The 20,780-nt window shown below is 37.7% G+C and overlaps 1 protein-coding gene across 2 annotated transcripts in view; it reads right to left on the bottom strand.

Moving 5' to 3' along the window:
* Positions 1–636: 636 nt before the first annotated feature.
* Positions 637–20,780, bottom strand: part of mapk8b (mitogen-activated protein kinase 8b) — a 33,617-nt gene continuing 13,473 nt past the window's right edge. The window contains exons 6-12 of one of the 2 annotated variants that reach the window (XM_044178256.1): positions 18,843–19,008; positions 17,788–17,859; positions 11,968–12,150; positions 10,042–10,166; positions 8,339–8,402; positions 7,229–7,306; positions 637–5,891 (exon numbers count right to left, since the gene is read on the bottom strand). In XM_044178256.1, coding sequence (XP_044034191.1) covers positions 5,875–5,891; positions 7,229–7,306; positions 8,339–8,402; positions 10,042–10,166; positions 11,968–12,150; positions 17,788–17,859; positions 18,843–19,008 — 705 coding nt within the window. In that variant the 3' untranslated portion in view covers positions 637–5,874. Of the gene's footprint in view, positions 5,892–7,228; positions 7,307–8,338; positions 8,403–10,041; positions 10,167–11,967; positions 12,151–16,732; positions 16,805–17,787; positions 17,860–18,842; positions 19,009–20,780 lie in introns of both variants that reach the window. The other variant, XM_044178255.1, reaches the window with a different exon arrangement.

Raw genomic sequence — 20,780 nt, 5'->3', positions numbered from 1 at the left:
ATTTGTAGAAAAAAAATAAGACAAATATCGATCACCACCCTTATCCTTTAAACTGGACTAGCAAAAAGCCACTGCAGGGTGTGAATAACTGAATTAAGCAATGAACTCTACTGTTCGTGTAGCTATATTTATATTTACCAATAACCTGATACACTGTCTGTCATCCATCATGTGTTGAAGTGAAATGTCTTGTTGCTTCACACTAGTATTTAACACTTTGTCAGCTGTTAAGGGCAGTATCCTGGTCTTTATTTTTAAAAATTTAACACATTTGACCTTATGAGTTTATGAGGAGCATCATTAGTTTTGGTTTCTGCGAGGCTGGAGGAGGTGTGGGTTTCAGCCACGCCTTCAGCGCCTTTCAAAGAAACGCCTTCATGAGTTAATCCAGCCTCTGAAATGGGTCACAGCTTGTAATGCTGACTTCATCTTGCATAAGAAGGTGTACACAAAAACTCATACCATTAAAGACATCACAAAGGCCCCTTCTGTCAAATCAAAAGTGGAGCCTTTAAATTAATGAATCACCTGATATTACTGGTGCCACCAACATGCAACTTTACTGTGCTGGATTGTGCTGTATGCAAGGTCTGGTGTCTTGTTACTACAGGAAAGAAGAAGACATACAACCATAAATCAAAGTGTATTTCTTTTATTTGCAGTACATGTTTTTTTTTTTTGTTTTTTTTGTTTTTTTTTTAAGAGGCGGCATCATCAGATCCCAGTGCATGTATTCTAGTAGTGCACTTCTTCGTTGGTTGCGGTTTTTGGGACGCGCAGATCCAGGAATTCTTAAAACTACTTGCATGGCTGGATTCACTAGCAAACATTACAAACCAGCACCATACATATAATGATTTCTTGTAGGTATTTACTCATCTTTTTTGTGTTTATTAACATTATTGTCTTTACCACATTCCAAATCAAAATCTACTAGCCATGTTGTGACTCAAAGCACTTCCTGTCTCTGCGTCAAAACCATGGCCGACAGATTTGTTTGGTGGGTAAGACTAATTACGTAACATCATGACTATAAACAAGTCACAGAAATAAAAATTGCTCTTATTCATAAAAAAGGAAAACATGGATTGACAGTACCAAACATTTTCTTTACCTTCAGGAGACAGTTAACAAAGGCTAGGCCCATCACATACTACTAGCACAGTTTGCTGAAGGTATTGCACATTTAGTTTAAAAACAAAAAACAAAACACAAAAACAAAAAGAACAAAAAAAAAAAATACATATAACAATTCTCTTACTTCTAAGTGAAGTATACATAATGTACAAAACTAGAAGTCTGTTGAAACCGACAAATAGTACACTTTCAAATAAATAAATAATGGAATCTGTTATTCACACGTCTTCGATAGCTAATTCTGCAGGTGACTAAGTATATGCAAGAACTGGCAGAAATTCAGCGTGAGGTAGTTCATCAAAGCTGACTTAAATCAAAATGACATTGTTTGGAGAGATGCAGTAATTATAAAAAGCAACAACAACCTAAGAAGAAGAAAAAAAAATACTCCAATTAAAGCCCCTAATGTTGGGCTAAGAAAATTAAGAGCACTTTAGACAACAAAGTGTTTTTTCTGATAGATTAGATAATATGACAAATGGGCTAATATGACAAATGGATACAAACCACTGATTTTCTCCCTGCTATTGCTGCCTTCTTACAGATGTGACACTGCTTAAGACCTAGTTTTTACTTGTTTGTCAAAATACTCCTGCACATTTACTACTGGACAATTTAAGTTTTGCCAATTTACAATAACTGATGGCAGAGTGAATTTAGATTTGTACTGTACTAATCTGGCTCTGCAGTTGCTGTTACTGCCCTTTACTAGCAAACTGTTGCTCACTCTTTACCAAACCTTTGCTTTTAAATTCTGGTGACTGCAAAGAGAGCAGGAGCCACTGGCACCAGCTGTTCGTAAGTTCAAATTTAGCCTAGTTGTAACGTAAGTGTTTACAAAGTGGAGATTTATGTATCACAAAACTAAAATGGATTGCACCAAATAAACTAGTTCTTACATAGAGATTAGAAAATATTTACAACCAGCAACTGCCAGCTTTAACTGTTGCTTAACTAACTGACAAAGCTAAGGTTATCTTGCTAATATATTAACTATTAACTGTTGTGTACCTAACTGACAAAGCTAACATTAGCTTGCTAATATATCAAATGTTAACTGTTGCGTAGTTCAGTGACAAAGCTAACATTAGCTTGCCAATATATTAAATGTTAACTGTTGTGTAGTTCAGTGACAAAGCTAACATTAGCTTGCCAATATATTAAATGTTAACTGTTGTGTAGTTCAGTAACAAGGCTAACATTTGCTTGCCAATATATTAAATGTTAACTTTTGTGTAGTTCAGTGACAAAGCTAACATTAGCTTGCCAATATATTAAATGTTAACTGTTGTGTAGCTCAGTAACAAGGCTAACATTTGCTTGTCAATATATTAAATGTTAACTGTTGCATAGCTCAGTAACAAAGCTAACATTTGCTTGCTAATATATTACCCGTTTAGACTGAAGAGTAAGAGACATTCTGTAATATGCTCGACACGCTGACCATAAAATGCTGTTAATAATGATGATAAATTCTACAAAAATAACACAAAATACCTCAAATTACAACATATTATGGTAGATAATGGTAGATTGAATGACCAAATAAAATTGAGCGTAATAGTGTAATGACATATTTCTTACTTATTCTAAACTGTATGGATACTACTAATTCTGAAATCCAAAGGACCGGCAGTTAAGTTTAATATATCGTTTGGCCTGTCATTTTTGGAAGTTATGTAACAGCTTGTGATGCTACAGTGAATTCCATTTTACATAATTAATTGATTTTAATCTGACAACCAATTTACCCTTTGCTAAGGTTTCTACTCGCTAAGACATTCCTTAAGTTGTAATGGTGCAACCCAATATACTAAATCTCTAGTTAGAAACTAGCTAGTTGTTACTAATAACTAGGGCACACACACACACACACACACACTTAGTAATGGATTTACGAATAGCTGGTGTAAGTCCAGAACTTGAAACAGAGAAGAAGCCATAATGCAGCAGTATTTGAGACATGCCGTTAAATAAATGGTAACGTCTGTTTAGCCTTACATATTTGGCAGACAATAACATGCTGAGTAAGTAGAGCACAGCACAGAGCTACAGTACAAAGACCATCTTTCTTGCAACTTTGTTTTGAGCTTTCTAGAAAAACGTCCTTAGACCAAGAGACAGGCAGTGCTGTGTTACACGTTTGGACAATACAATACATCCTAACTCTGCCTCTTGTAGATAGGAAGTTTAGTTATGCAAACATTTCTATCAGGCAGAATGTGCCGCAGGAAACCTCATTAGCTTGAGCAAAAAATGTTCATTGAAATAGCACAGACTCCTTTGTTTTATTAATTTATAACCATGATATTCATGATCGTCAAAGGTCAACAAACATTTACACAACTTGCCTGGATAGCTTTAAGCTAATATGGCTCGTGTAAACTTGAGTAACTATGGTAAGAGCATTTTTTTCAGTTAGTACCCCGAGCGTTACATAATTTTAAACTTAAAAAGCTACTTAGCCAGAAACACTGTCGTTGCTTGGCTCTGCCTCTTAGATATGTCTTCGTAACTAAAAGTATCAACCTGCCTTCCAACAGGAAAGAGTATCCAAAATCACCACAAAATACTGACAACCATGCAGTCGCAGAGTTCACTCGTTTAGTTCGATCCAATAGTTGAATTTTAGAACATGTCTATCCTGTTCACTCGTCTGTCTTACAATCATCACATTAAATTAGTACTCAAAGAAAAGCCAAAAAAAAAAACTGTTATTAACCTATTTTTCGGTTGCTGTCACTGTAAAGAAACGCTTATTTTTACTTTGATGAAAGACCTTGATAAAACTGCCTTTTCTTCTGAAATGACTCAAACACATGCTTAAGCATCTCAACGTATACGCCATCACCTTACCCTGCAAAGACATCACATCTCGTCTCCCGCTCAAGGGTCAAAATCAAAACAAGTACAAAAATATACAATACATTTGTGAGAACTACAACCCCATCATACATTATTGGTTTGATATGGAAACTACTGTTGTTATCCAGACGCCATAAAAACCTACATGTAATGAATACACTTCCTCCCAGGTTCTTAGGAATGAATGACAAACAACAGGCACTTTTCCTTTCAAAGCAAAATCAAAAACAATCAAAAATACTAATTATTGCATACCGTAAGAATAATTTGTTTCTTTTGACTCTAGTTGTTTGTGCTGCTGTTTAACATGCTAAGTTTTAGTTTATTTGAGTTTCATTCACAATTGCAGGCAAGTCTGGTACAAACAAGTGTTTGGCCAACTTTTAGAAAAATCACTTTCAAATTTCCAAATTTCCAAAAGTACATTATTAATAGCAGGATCTGGTAGTAAGAAGCAGACATCTTTTCACACTGTTCCACCAGGCTGCAGAATCACTATCCCTCCAAGACACCCAATATCAACACGTTCATATGCGTTCTCAATATCACAATTCCCTACTTGACTGAAGCACATTCTACATACACCGTCACCGATTTTACAACTTCGCACAACTCTACATTTCGAAAGAATCTCCCAAAGCACGACAAAAAAACATTCTCAAGTCCTGAATTGTTAGCAATACCTCGCTGTCAAAGCAAGCCAGTGGAGAATGTGAAAGAGCTCTGTGCATCCAGTCCTCCAAAGCAATACCACCACTCCAGTTCCATGTCACACAGCCTGTTGCAGACAAGAGGAAGAGGTACTTTAAAGCACTTAAAAATACAGAAGACAGTCCTAACTGTGCCATTATGAATCCCTTAGCTTAAATGTAGAAGGTAAAATGAATCACATAGTGAGTGAAAATCATTTTGAAATCCTATCACGTCTGAACAGGAAGTGAAGAATGAGTAAATTAGAAAGCTTTTGTTAAAATTTTACAATGGAGGAAGTAGTAGTGACTCACAAGAAAAACTTTTTTTTACAAGTAAATCTACATGATCTCAGTTCAAATAAATGGATATGTCGTATGCGCTTAAACCAATATCCATATTATGTGAGATAAAACAGATAAGGGGAGTACTAAGACGATACATTTGTCAATTCAATTATGTTTCAATGGCTCACTGCAAACTTGTATTGAAGATAAAACTACAACTACCATAAAATCTGTACAAACTCAATCTACATTTATATGGCAAATTGTAAAAGCAGTAGCTTACAGGTGAAACAAATGACTTTCAACAGAAAAAAATAGATCACATTAAAACATTTTACAGATATTTCTTTAAATTCTCACTGTCGGTTAATACAAACCGGAACATAGTGAAATCATAAAAATTCTCTTATCATCATCTTAGGTTTCTGAAAAATTAAGAAATGCCACAATAAATTACAGCTAGAACTCAAATGAAAAGAAATCCTAATTTTTAAAAAAGACTAACTGTAATAAAAAAAGACAAAAGATCTGTCCTTTCAGAAATCAAAATATTTCTAAAACAGCTAGCTGGCTAATCGCTACACTACTGAAGACAAGCACAGAGAGGAGGTGGGGGGAGGCAAATGCAGGGGGCGGGGCCAGGAGCCAGTGTCAGGCAAGTGGTCTTGGATGTGACCAGGGGGCGAGGCCCAGCCCAGGACCTGGAGGAGGTGATAGTCATCTGCAGCAGCCCAGGGGGCCGGTGGCTGTAGAAGCAGCGGCAGCAACAGCGGCGGGGCCGGCCATCTCCAGGCTGCTGTCGGTGTCGGTCAGGGTCGGGTCGGTGGACATGGAGGAGACGTCGTTGACAGAGGAGGAGGAGGACGTGGAGGTGTGGTGCTGGTGGTGCTGCTGCTCACTGTTGCACCTGTGCTATGAGGAACAGGAAAAGGCCTGTGGTCAGCCATCGAAAGTGAATGTGCTGCTGAAGTACTTTTGTGTAATTGTTGTTAAGTTAATTAAGTCTGAGTAATGCTAGTGAGGTGGTGCTCTTTTACCTTGTATTCAATTATCCGTGTGTGCTAAGTTTCACAGTGTAATTTAAAGTTGTAATGTAAGATTTGTAAATTTTACCTGCAACTACACTAAGTTAGCAAGATAGTTTTCCATACCAGATGTTTAAAAACAAGGAAAGAAGAGACAGGGACTGTTTTGCTTGTTGAATAGTTCCATGATACAAATAGTAGAATTAAATATTAGATACACTAAATGTGTTGTATGTAGTTTACAATGGTTTTATGACATGGCCCCATTTGCTGCTGTTATTTTCTGCCTGAAAAGCTATCAGTTCACTGGTGTCTCTGACCACAGGATCTACATATAAACTCATATGCATTAATATCACAACCACTGAGTGACTCCCACTATTCATACATACAACTCATATCAATGTGTCAATGTGCACTTATATTTAGGGGAGATTTAGGGTCTGCAGTCCAACCCACATGCATGTCTTTGGACTATGAAAACTACAGGAATGCAGGAGAAATTATATTAAATATGGTTAGGCTTCTTGTATTGATTTCACTGAACCGACTGCCTCGCATCATGATAACATTTTAGGTAAAAATTGCAAGTTTTATTTAAAACATAATAAACTTGGCAGCCACTTCTCGTCACTGTTTTCACATAACAAAACAAAAAAGTAACAAAATGAAAATGGTCAGAGGCTAAGAGGACTGGTTGGGCAATTACATAAATCAGACAGTTTATTGTGCAATATATCGGATCAATTCTTGTGTATAACATTCAAAAAAGAGCAGTGCTAATGCCACATCACATGCTGGATAAATGTATTGCGATGGACTTCTTCAACAGTCACTAGTTTACCTCGCTGTAAGTCTTATTCTACTTAATAATCCTGTGTAACTTGTAGATTTATGCCAAACCTAAGCAGAGTCATAACAGACCATGTAATACTAGACAATCTAGTAATTTCTAATACTAGTATTCTCTCCCGCTCACATGCAGTATGATTCCATTAGAGAAATTACCGAATTTAAGTAACTACAAAGATGAGCTCAAGAGTGGAAAACACCTTTTCCATGACAGAAAAACTATAACTACATGAAATGCAGAAGTGTAACAGTGCATTGTTGATTTTTTTATGGGCACGGGTGTGCTCTATGTCACAATCTTGATCATTTCCACATCTTTAAGAAGTACAAGCTCCCTTACACATACTCAGACACACACGAAACTCCACTAACCTATGGACGCTGGCTGTCCCCTGATGACACCATTCTTTGTCCTCTCTTCCCAGTCCAACACTTCTTTGTATATCAACTCTGCAACAAACAAGACACAATCATTGAATATAGTGAGAAGGTGAGGAAAAAAAAGAGAGGGAGCCAAAAGCATCACACAGTGACCCTGTTAGTAAACATAAGCGAGCTATGCAGTTCACTGATGCAATTTTTAAGTTCGATTTTGTAAAGTTAACTACTCATCACAATTTTGTTCTGATGAAATTAAATAACAGGCCAATTTTTTTATGATAACCTACTGCCTTTATTATCACTCTGTCAGCGCTGAGGAGGAGAGGTTTACATGGAGGCACCTCTTCTTCTCCCCCCCCCCCCGAGTATCATTAGCATAGAACTGTAATGAAGTTCTATGCTGATGATACTCTGCTATTCGTTTCACTGAAATCCAGTAATAATCACAACAAGTTTCATATTTTGCCTGTTAATGAGATGTTAAGTGTTTTATCTTACACAACTTGCTGCAGCTTAAATGAAATCTAAGTTTTAGATCCTTATATTTGGCCCCCAAATTCCATCAGTCATCTATAATCAAGTCTTGGCCCCCTATCCATGTATGTCATCTACAATTCTGCCATTTCCTTTGATTGATTTATGTTGCACAATCATTTCTTCAGTTTCTCCAGTTTTCTTCCAGTTGAGGAACATAGCTAAAATGACATAATATACGCTTCTATTTCATCACAGCTACACACACAATCTAGCGTATTTATATGAAAATACCAGATTGATACTTTATAGTGTAAAATTGGATTTTACACAGGAACAAAGATGTGGATGCAGATCATCTAATGTAAACCTTTCAGGCAGTGATAACAGGAAACCAGGAGGACGTGTATGCAACATGTGCCTCAGTTCTAGTGTAAAATTAGGATTGTGCATCAGACATTAGTGCATTTATGAATTTAGACTATGCAGAGGAAAACATGCATATCAGTTAGAGAATGAAGATTAAATGTTCTGCAGGCTGCAAAGCACGAGCACAGACCAAACCTTATGCAACACACTGTAAAAAGCGAAGTACTTCTGAGAGTAGAAACAGTGGATCTTTCCTACCTTTCCACTCCTCCACTGTGTGCTCTCTCTCATCCAGCTGCTTGTCTGTGATCACCGGTGGTGGCTGGAAAAACACAGACCGACACACATGTTTTTTTGTATTTCAGTCTTATGAACAGATGCTCATTCTAAACATAGAGAAACAAGTCCACACAAATTACACTCAGGTTCAGACTCAACCAGAGCACAGTAAAACTTGAAACATTTTTTTAAAGGGACTATATTGCATCTTTCCAGAGAATATTACTGAAACTTTTACCTGCATGTTCCACATTGAACTTTATTTTTACAAGCAAGTAAAGGTTCATTGTCTTAAGACTGTTGATGGACACACACTGGCTATTAATGTGGATCAAACTCATGTGGTTCAAGTTATAGGACTGTTTAATCACTAGGTCACACAGCATTACTGATGCTGCCATTTACAGAACTTGAAGCCTTTGATTTACAAAGACAGTTTCTAAGTATGTGTAACTACCAGACCTGAGGTTTTCAGTCATTTGCCACTGTGAGCTTTATGCATGTTTTCATTCCGACTAAGCACTACAGCAGGTGAATGATGAGAAAAACTCGAGAGGGGAAACTCAGCTGCAGTAGCTCCCAGCTCCACCTGAAAACCTACGGACTCGGCTAATTGATGGCACAAGATAGAAAACTGCTGCATTAAACCTTCCTTACATTAAACCCACTTAATGCTGAAGTGCTTTGGAGTGCACAAACCTTTCTAGGAAAATACCACAAACTTCTATTCAGATGTATAGCACACACTGAGCTGGAATAAAACACCTCAAAGCCAGCTGTGGGATAGAGTTATCCATCCTCCCCAAAGTCAAATGGAGATTTGATGCATTTACGCAGCAAAATCTGTGTACAAATATGCACTTTTCAAGGCTGTGCTGTCAGTTCTGAAGAGTCCTTTCATGTCAGAGAGAGAGGAGGGAAGAGAGCAACAATTCACTTCATCTCCCAATCTGCCGGATCACAGGCATAATCAATTTGCACTGGCTGAGTCATTGTGTTTCCAAGGAGTGTGGCAGACTGACACCAAACATATACAGATAATGTTGTGTCACCAAACACACACAGACAACGCACTTTGGAGTTTTACAGTTTGTTGTCCTTATACCTAAATGGGAGTTTTTATTTTTAACACATGGATTATTTTAATATTTTAACAGGGGATTTAGAAGCTGAGCAACATTACCTTTCTACTTATTTTACTTGTGTGCATGTGATGAGAAATTATAGAAGAGATGTAAATATTGTTTGCAAGTCATAAATTTACCTAAATTTCAACAGCCAGCCAAACCTTAAAGGCCCAGAAAACTGATTTTCTCAATCAGCAATCTCAATCTGAGGGATGGGTTCCTACATGAACACAACATTTTCTGCTAAAGTTCAAACAGTTTTGGTTATTTCACTTGAGAGATTTCTGTATTTGTGTTTTTGTCTGTGATCTTCTTACTGGTTTGAAGTGGGCAGTGCTCAGCTGGAAAAAGGAGATGACACACATGTCTGTGCACTAATCAGAAACCAGCAACATTTGAATCAAAATCTCATGACAGTTGTGCGGTTGTTTGCTTCTGCTGCACGGCCACTGTCGATCAAATCTGATAAAACAACACCCACAAAGTCCTACTTAAGCAGATTAGCTCAGTTTTTGAGTGTTAAGTCTTATTTAGTATTAATTAGTGAGTACTTACTGCCTCCACTTCAGTCGGGTCGTACCACACGTTGATATAAGGGTGCTGAAGAGCCTCGTCCACCGAGATCCTCTTTGATGCGTCTATTACCAGCATCTTGGATAGTAGGTCTCGGGCTTGGCTCGCTGAAAAGAAATTGTGGCAGAAAAAGAGTAAATTAATTGTAAATGTTGATCTTCAAACCAACCAGATTTCCATTCTGAAATTTGTTCCATTTGAGAGTGTCTTGCTAATGTGATGCATGGTCTGCTGAAACAGGATGTTGGAGCAGGACACAATACAGGGAAGGACCATTCAAAAACTTGACTGTGATGTTTGCGCTTCACTGTGCAGAATGATGTATGTGTGGAGGATAACACTAGAAGGATGTTTTAACATTCATCCGTTAAAGGGGGAAAGTTTCTCTTCTTAAATCTGAGTGTAAGACGGTTACCTACAAGCAGGATTTTGAGACATCACAGCTAGTTTGTAGGCCAATCGCGGTCCAATACGCAACTTAGTAGGAAACATTTTTGCAGAAAAAACATATCAGACACAAATATTTCTTTCAAGCAGAGTATTTTTATATGTCATAAAACATATCTAAAGGGGATCTTTAATGAATGGAGTATCAGTGAGGGAGGTAAAAAGTTTGATTTGATGGAATGACGGATGTGTGGCAACTGTTACAAAAATTAATTTCATCGTACCAGCTGGTACAGGATGATGTCACTAAGAAGGATGCAGTTTGCCAGAAAGTAATGGGAGCTTATTTAATTTACCCTGTGGAATTTTCTGTAAAACAAACATTATGTTTTCACCAAAACGTATTGTGTGTATCCCAGATGCCTAACAAACGTCTTGCATTCTTTTGCGTCCACGTGCATGATACAAATAAGACAGGGACCCCCTCATACAAACACTAACACCTACACAAAAACTACACAGGGTGCCTTTAAAGCTTGCTTTATAAACAGATTTTAAAAAAACAAGCGTTTTGTGTCTGTATTTTGAGTTTTTTAGGACATCCACCTTATTTATCATATGTTCTGTCTGAAAGCCTTGCCAGCGTGGGCTACCAAAGCTTTCACAGCCAAATGTGAACATCCAATACATGCAGTTTAACAGGAGTACTTCAGGGGAATACAATGTTGTCACATATTCCTGCCTCTGTAAATTAATGAGGACAGAAAAAGATGAGCTCCCTTTTTTTCTTGACACATCTTGCAACAGCTCCGCAGCGCTTGCTGTGAGTGTTCCTGTCATCTGCTCTCCATTTACACATGAACACGCTTGAGGTAAATTCCTCTTCAGAGTAAACAACTTGGTCCTGAACTGTCAGCTTCCGTAATAAGTGCTTAATCTAAGGCAGCCACTGAAAAGTGATTTGTCACTTGGGTTTTGCTGCCGGCAGATGTTTGTAAGGCTGCAAACAGAGTGCAACACAAACTGATGCTATATGGAGGAAATGTTCATCTTTCTGCTTTGCAAGTGCTTGGATACATACTCATTGAGCCACCATGGACCCATTATGTTAATCCTTCAATTACAAAAATGGCCATTTAAAAATGTATCCATGATAAATTCTACATTAGCAAAAAAGAACCGGCTTTAAAAAGTATTTTGTTCTAAATTCAAGCAGTTAAACTGAAACATTTTCACATATTGTGGCATAAAACTCATGGCTCTAGAAACACTGATTGCCTCATTATTTCTTGCACCTTCTGGCATGTGATAAAGCAGCAATTTAAATTTTTACAAATTGCTGAATTCCCCTTCAGGCTGGATGACTGCTGCACCTAAAATATAGGAACTAAGCACCAAAATGGTTTTAACTCTTAGCAGGCACTAAATTTACAACCTCACACCAATTTTCTTGTGCTTCAGTAAGTCCTTACAAGATGATTTACACATCATGGGCATTAAGAGAGACGACAGCATCTTTACCTTTCAGTTTGTTGTGCTCAGAGTCTGCAGGAAACAGTACATCAGGGAAGAGCTTCTCAAAGCTGTAGCCAGCATACCGTGGCCTGTTCTCCACATAGGTCCTCACTGACTGGTTGAGCTTCATCAGGAACTCCTGAGACGGTGTCCCCAGCTGCTCGATCACCTTATTCCACTGGTCGATATCTTAAGGTTACATTGTTAAGAAAAGCACTGGGCTGGGTTTGGAAGAAAGGAGTGGCCATTCCAGAGTGGGGGTCATTTTGAGTAATATTTTGAACTGATGAATAATAAAAGAGAGCCATCTGGAGTTCCTATGTCTCGTACTGCATTGTTCTGGCTTGGATATGTTCCTAAAATACTTGTGCTGAAAAAGGAAATGTCAATGCTGTTACTGGACAAGGGATATAGAAAAAGGCACACCAGATAGTAACATCTGCTGTAAAGTCACTGTTTAAGATTATAGAGTGCATTATTGGATGAACTGTGGGAAAATTCTTAACACAAAAAAAATGTATTTTCAGAAAGTTTGGTGAAAGGCTGATGTGTTTATAAGTATTGGCAGTTCTACTCATGAGGAAAAGGTCCAAACAGATTTAAATTCCATTCAAACCTGTGGAAATCAGTCAGGATGAATTGAGAGGAATACATACACCATAAACTAAGTTGCAAAAATTCAAACATCTGGAAGTTCGTAAACACTGCATGTTAGGTGAGACAGGTGATGCTCACCTCAAGTAGTCCAGAGCTGGAAATATGTATGCGATTCTTTCAAAAATTCAAAAACACACACATACATAAAGATGTAACATGTACAGATCTACCTGGAGGACACATACAGAAATGCCTTGTTCACATCTTTGTTCATCCTAAACACTGAATGAACAACAAGGTGGAAAAGCTTAGCCTGGTTCCAGAACTCTGATTTACCGTCCATAACCGATTTTGTTTAAGCCATTAAAACAGATCTGGTGTTGTGCTTGTTGACGTGCGTTTCCCTGGTTTGAAAAACAATGGAGCCATTCAAATGGGTCTTGTGAGAGGGTGAAATACAACCTTCATGCAGAAAGGCAACTTTATCTGTCATACCAAAACCAGGAAAAGATAAGTTAGACTGTACAAACTATAGACCAATAAGTGTATTAAATCTAGACTACAAACTGTTTATTTCCATCCTGACTAAAAGAATAAAAAATGTTCTGCCTGAAATGATCAACTTAGACTAAACAGGATTTATTCAAACTCGACAAACTCAAGACAATATTAGAAGAACACTACAGATAATAAGACATATAACTCAGAACAAAATTCCGGCTCTAATAGTGAGTCAATAATCCAAATGATAGAAACATTATATAATAGACAATAAGCTCAGTTAAAGATCAATGGGCAACTCTCTTTTATACTAGAGCAATCAACCAGAAATGGTTGACCATTAAGCCCGCTTTTGTTAGCAATTTTTATCAAGCCGATGGCACAAAGAATAAGGCAAAATAATCCAATTAAGGGAAAAAAATGACAGCAGATTAACAGAAACTGGCTTTATTTGCTGATGATGTACTTGTGTATCTAGACACTCCAAAGCAATCTCTACCAGTGCTGATGTCATTAGTAGCAGATTACTGGTTCTTACTTTGGTTATAAATTAAATGTCCAAAAGACACAGGTTCTTACTATAATCCCCCTCAACTTCAAAATACCAGCTAGGTTTGGACGAAAAGTCAGTGAAATACTAACAGATACATATAAGATTTATCAAGGCTGGCAAAAGTTAATTATGGACTTCTCTATAAGGAAATCATGGCAGATATTCATAGATGGAATTTAATACCATACTTAAGTCTTAGTTCATGCATAGAATCAATTAAGATGATTATATTACCATGGGTCTTAGACCTTTATAATACCTATAGAAAAGGTGGGGGGAAAACTAGGTTAAGGTACAAAACTCTACAGCTACCAAAGAATAAAGGGGGTTTAGTTCTTCCAGTGGCCTTTAATAGGTTGGTGTACACCTAACTATAAAGCTAGATGGAGAGAAATTGATCAAGCGATGGGAAAATGAATACCAGTTAATGCAATGACTGGTAATCCCTCACTATCAAACCAGCTCCTAGATAACAATAGCCTATGGGTTATTAGTTCACTAAAGATGTGGAATGACTTAAGACTCAAGACTTAAATGGTTAAATTTTAAAATGGTTCGTTTATGACCCAGGATTTATACCTAGTAAGCACAACAAAAGGCTGAATGGCTGAAAAAAGAAATAACATTGATGAATGGATTGACCTGGTCTACAATTTACTGTATATGTAATGAAGATAATTACTTTCAACTTGAGAACCTAGAGGGATACATTTGTTGAGAACTGGACAAAATATATTATTCACATGTATGTATTTTTCATGCTTGAAAGGTCTTCATGTTCATATGGTGTTCATTTTGTTTATGTAGTTTTTGCTCACTCTCTCTTTAAAAGTTAATTAAAAGCGAATTTTAGAAAAGGAGAAAAATATTGGAAGCAATCAGAGCTTTGAAGAGGGGATTATCTTCCTGTGCCAGAGCTAGAAAAATAGCAACAGAAAAATTGTCACAAAAATGACAACAAGCGTGGATTACATCATTGCTGCTATATATGTTGTTGTCTGCTTACATAAATAGGGTGGAAAATATGCACATCTGCTCCTAGCAATTGTTACCTCAGTTTCCGTTACAATTTAAATTTATGCTGGCGAGACTGATATGTCACGTGCTACTGACTGGTTAGAGTAAAATATCCCCCCTTCCAAAGGCAAGTTGACTATTTCTACTAAAAATGTAAATATTGAACAACAAGTATTATTATCAATTATTATTATTTTTCATGTCAGTTGATATGATATCAACTGACATGGAAAATTTAATTATAAAGATGGCAGTCAAATCTAGAATTAGACTGTGTATGTCCATTAGCCAAATCAGTCAATACTAGCCTTTTTAGAGCACTAAAGTCCTGCCACTGTTTCAAGCTAGCCTGTTTCATTAGCTTCAGTCCAACAAAGTATTTTCCCACTGAGAGTTATTTTCATTAAGCTTTTTAAAAAGCTAAAACATGACAGTGTTATGTTCTGTCATATTAGTTCAATTAACTTTTTTTCTTTTTTAGCTGCTCTCTCTGTCAATGCTGGCTCTCTTGATACAACACTTAACACTGCAAACAAAGTGCAACACCCAATATAAAGCTTTAATTATCAAGCTAATGCTATATTAACCTAGAAGTAAGAAATCAGTAATAGGGCATAAAAGTTTTTCCCAAATATTATTATACACCACAAGGTTTCAAAGCTAACAGTTACAAAGCACTGGCCATGTTAAGAAACACAAATATAACCTCCGTGTTGTGTACTCTATGCTAATTAACCCAATCACGAGAACCAAGTAAGAAAAAAAACAGTTGATAGTTTCAGGAAACATGCAAACCAACTATAACTGCAGAAATAAGCGCCTACGTAATGTTAAAGATTGTGTTCATTCATGTACAAAGAAATAGGGCAAAAATGCGGAAGACACCGTTTTCATGACAAACATTTTTACATGTCATAGCAGAAAAACCACAGGTGTAATTAATTAACCATGTTATAGAGCTCAACAGTGAGGTTTCCGGAAGTGAAAATCCCATTCAAATTCTGAATAGAGGATTTTGATTATCAGAATCAGAATGAGAAATACTTCATTGATCCCCGAGGGGAAACTCTTTTGTTACAGCAGCTCACTATCACGTCAGTGCACACAGGGATAGAAGTTCTAAGTAAATCAGAATATAATAAACTATAATACAGGTGGTAGAGGATTATTAGCCATAATGTCGTAAACATTCCAAGGTAGACTTACCACGAGCTATGAGATTGTGAAACGATGGTATATGCTCCTTTGGAAGCCACAAGTCTGTATGATATCAACCTTGTTTTAAGAAAAACATGTTTTATCCGCTATCTCATGGAGAAGTACTACACTACCCACAATCCAAAAGTGTAACAGCGACGTCTGATTGGTGGAGCTAACTGTTACCATGGTTACCATTGGTCAGGCCAATCACAGCCGTTTATCTAATATGGGTTTTGATACGATGGAGCGTCACGGGTCCAGATTTGAAGTCAAATGTTTCGCTGCTCTGATTGGTTGATACAGCATAAGAGACAAAGCTCACGAAACTCAGAAACACATTTTAGTGTACTGTTTAGCTGTAATTTGAGAAAGTTTGTGACCAGGCTGCCATTTTTTTCCTGTTTTCCTGCTTGAAAACAGACCAAGCACCACCCCAACTTGCTTGTGTCGCTCAGCAAGTTTCATTGCTCTGATTGTTTGTAGGTCTTTTGTCCGGAAGAATTTTGGACTGCGCACATTAATAACGCCCTTTGGAAATCAAAAATGAACTGAGAGGTTCCAGACTAATACGCATTTGCGAATTAGTCTGGCGATGCCAGGCTAGCTTACTGGGTGACTTAAATGTAAGGGAGCCATAACTTGTGTTATTAATTACACCTGCGCTTTACCTGGTATGAGGAGTCAAACTGTCTGCCATGAAAAAGGTCTATTCCTCTTCAACTCAGTAAAGTCACTGAAACAAATGAATGTCAACACTGACTACGATGACATCATCACTCATTGAACAAGCACAGTAGCTTGGCAGGTTTTTCCATTGTGTGCAAAGATATGAACAAGATGTCAGACAAAGGATGAGACAAGATGGCATTTTGGGGTTTGGATGGAGGTTCAACTTAAGGATACGATCAGTGCCTGGAAACAACACACTACCCCGGACCATTTCAGCCATGATGCAGCCAACAGACCAGACATCAACTGAAAAATGAGATGACAACCACCAAATTAGCATGCAGGACTGAAAAACAAACAGAAAAACAACCATAACAACAAAAGAACAAAAGGGAAAATAAAAAAATAAAAAAAACATGATGTGGTGCCGGGTGATGTGTGTGATACATGACAAAAATGAAGTGCATGCAGTTGAGTGCACTCTCAAACCTGGGTCAGCGTCCCACGGGGCTAAGGGAAATGATTATTACTCTTTTTGGCTAGCATAAACTGTATATACTGCAAGTTTCTGTAAGAACAGCAGTATTACTAATCAAATAATATATATTCAAGATCTTTTCTGCTTCAGGTACACTGAATAGTGAATCATAAGCTTTGAAAAGTGAGACACTGACTTTCAAGGTCTTCTGAAAAGGTTTTTTTCAGAAACGCATCTTAACACCCTCAGTATCCTCACTGCAATTCATGTTGTACGTGTTAAACTGGAATATGCTGATCTGTAAAGCCAGAAATTATCATTTTTAAAGCTTTTTTGTCACACCCACATATGCAACATTGCAGATTCAAAGCCTCACAAATAATTCTGTAACAGAGCACCAATTTATTCAGTATTATATTATGGAGTAAAACCAAACACTTATTTTTTGTGTGACTGCTGCTATGGCATCTACAAAGACATATGGAAAGCAGTTTCAGGATAGACAAGGGGTTGTTTCTTTTTGCACAAGTTCTCGGCTATGGAAGAGCAAACTATTAAATTCTATTTCAGACTGTGACTGTCGTGCTTGAAGCAACAGTGCTGCTGCTTAGGTGAATGAGGAGGGAGCCGTGTGAGTTTGTGTATCTGTAGAAAGAGCAGGTGGGTGGTTGAAAGTCGGGGTGTCAGGCAAATCTGAGAAATAGAATTTTTATAGATGCTCACAGGATATGAGATTGAAGAGACGAGAGACGTGTGCTATGTTTTGTTTCACAAGAAATGCCAGACACTGCTGCAAGCAGCTCAAGGATACAATCCCTTCCTGGAAAAAGGATTTTGTGGCGAACCATTTCTGCCATAATGCAGCCCACAGCCCAAATATCCACTACATATGCGCAGCATAAAAAGGAGGAAGAAGAGAATAAGCAAAAAAAATAAAAAAATGCAACAAGTTAGCAGGAAAAATTAGGATCAATGTTTTTGGTCAAGAGGATTAAGGATAAGAGACAACTAGTATTGACAAGAGTCTCCAGAGTTCTGCTATAACAGTAGCATTATTGCTATGTATCCACCACCTGTCCAAAAGGGAACATTTTATTTTCTGAGTGCTTCTAAAATTCAAAAATGGAGATTTGCTAAACTGGTTATTATGTATCTGATTTTATACCTAAAAGTCTAAGTATCTGCTACGCTAATGGAGCCCCAGTCACAGCTCTAGCAAAGGAATGTTTGGGAAATACGCTTGTTATAGCTGTATTGCTTAGAATTAGATGGATTGATACCATTCTCTTGTCTGTATGCTAAATATGAAGCTAGAAACAGGAGATAGTTAGCTTAGCATAAAGACTGAAAACAGGGGCAAAAAGCTAGTATGGTTCTGTCCAAAGATAGACAGATAGTCATATCAGTCTTACCATAACACATGGCAAATAAGTATAGTATCCAAAATGTTGAACTACCCCTTTAAGCCCGTCTTGCAGAAACTGTGATAGGTTCCAAGCAGGCGCACCAAGTGAAATTGTTGAAGCATGCACAAGTGCCTGTATTCATAGTGGCGTTTTAGCCAGGCTGTAAGGAGCTCAGGACAGACAACCTCTTAATAAAACATCAAAAGCATGCTAAAGCACTGCTGGGAACTGAAGTCCCCAGACAGGAAGTTTCCCACAAAGCACAGATGCCCAACATGCCAACTTCCCCCCTGAGTGTGACCTTAACAGGAACAGGGAGAGTGTGTGTGGGAGTGTGTGTGTTTTGGAGTTGCTTTCAAAAAACTTCCCAGGGGTGGGAGGGCCATGCAGCAGGCCAGGCAGCAGCTTAGGAGCTCCTTATTGGCCAGTCGCTGTCAAGACACTGCTTTCCTCCACTCACCATTGGCCTGGTAGCCCATCCCAAGGATGACTTCAGGAGCGCGGTAGTAGCGGGTGACCACATAGGGCGTCATGAGGAGGCCGGTGGCGGCTGTCCTGGCCAGGCCAAAGTCCAGGATCTTCAGTGTGCAGTCAGACTTCACCACAATGTTGCTGGGCTTCAGGTCCTGTACAGAAAACACAAGGCTGAGAGAGTTACAAACCTGATTAAGACTGAGGTGGTAACTGTTGTGGTCATCATATGGTGGTGTGCTGTGCTGAAAGATGAATAGAAGAAAGAGTTTGAGAAAAAAAAGGAAGAAATATCAAATACAACATACAGGGGTGGGAACAAATCCCCCAATAAATTCTATATATGGGAAACACTGTAGGTGGTGTAGTGGGGCTTGGATAATCATGCTTGTTTTTCTCTAGAAGAAACAGTGATTCATTCTTGTATAATATGAATTAAAAAATACCAATGAGATGATGTTTCACAATAAACACAAAGTGTTAGTTTTATTTGGTCCAACTTTATATTTTATCTTTATTTAACTGTTCACTGAGTTCAGTGTTTTGCACATTGTCTTGCTGCATTATGTTCTGCACTGCTTCATGTCAATCACCTGACACCTACAGGAAGAATCTCAAGTATCAAGTACCAAGAAATACGACATGTATTGAGCTATAACTAAGTGTTCCTCGTAGTCTCCATTCAAGTGTCTTAACTCCCCCGATGAATGACAAAAACAAAGAGCTTTTGAAATGGTTTGACTTGCACACTGAAGCTAATCCTGGCAAACTGTACTGACATTATTATCTCTCAAGCTCTTCAAATTTCCATCCAGTGAGGTGTCATGTCATAAACAAGACTCAATGCCTGTGGCTATAATCTACTGATGGCCATCTGCCAATTCATTTATTACAACAACTAATTTGCCAGCCATGACAGTTTCAGGTTGACTAGCTCAGCATAATTTACATGGCAACAAATTTGATACTTCATCTGTCATTTTATAGAAATCACTTTTTTAACATTTATTTTTATAGCATTTTCAATTTAACAAACAGAAGTGTAGAAAAAAACATCAGGGCTAGGATGAAGTCGGTTAACATTAGAGGCAGATATGCAGGTACAGTTCATTATACAGGGGTTTGAGCATTACTGCCTAACATTAAGGTGGGGTTTTTTACCTTAATCAGTATCTATTTCCTGTAAGAAACAATCCCATTTCATCCAGTATTTTTCACCCCTGTCTTTCTGTAGACGGAGGGTGTAAGTCATCTTTTCCAGGGAGCATAGATAGTTGACAGTGCCCATAAAGAAGTCCATATTGGGGGGGGCTATTTGGTAACAGATTTTTTACTTGCAACCATAAAGATTTTCAGCAGGTAAATATCACTTTTACACAAACCTTCAGGAATAACTCCCAATTTACAAAGAGAAAAATGACACATCAATATCGATGCCCAATATTCCAAAAGTTCCTAATTCTCTACCAAAATAGCTGAATATATGGACAATACCAGAATATGTGGGTATGGTCCACTTGTACTGATCAACACCTCCAGCAAGAGCACTGGGTCCCAGCTAATTTGGATTTCTGCTTAGGGGTTATTAAGAAACAAATAAAATTTTTCCAACAAAAATCCCGCCAGGTCAATGAATTGGTGGAGGTACACTGAACTTTCCAGATCTGCAGCCACACCTCCTCAGGTATTTCCATCCTCATCTGAGTTTTTGTTCATTGAGGCGATACCCTTATATAATTTGCCTATAATCCATTTGTTACTTTTGCTTTTATAGTCATCTATAAATATTGGAATAATTTTTGAGTCATTTTCAAGATTGGGACCTCAAAGATCTTTTAGGAAAAAATGGCAGACCTGTAAGTACCTATAAAAATCCAGTCTACTCAGTTCAAATGACTGGCATAGACATAGTTATCAAATTCTCAGT

Source organism: Siniperca chuatsi, linkage group LG20 (assembly GCF_020085105.1).
Source record: "Siniperca chuatsi isolate FFG_IHB_CAS linkage group LG20, ASM2008510v1, whole genome shotgun sequence".
NCBI lineage: Eukaryota > Metazoa > Chordata > Actinopteri > Centrarchiformes > Sinipercidae > Siniperca > Siniperca chuatsi.
Note: the sequence above shows the minus strand (reverse complement) of the source record. Positions and strands in the feature narration are given on the sequence as shown.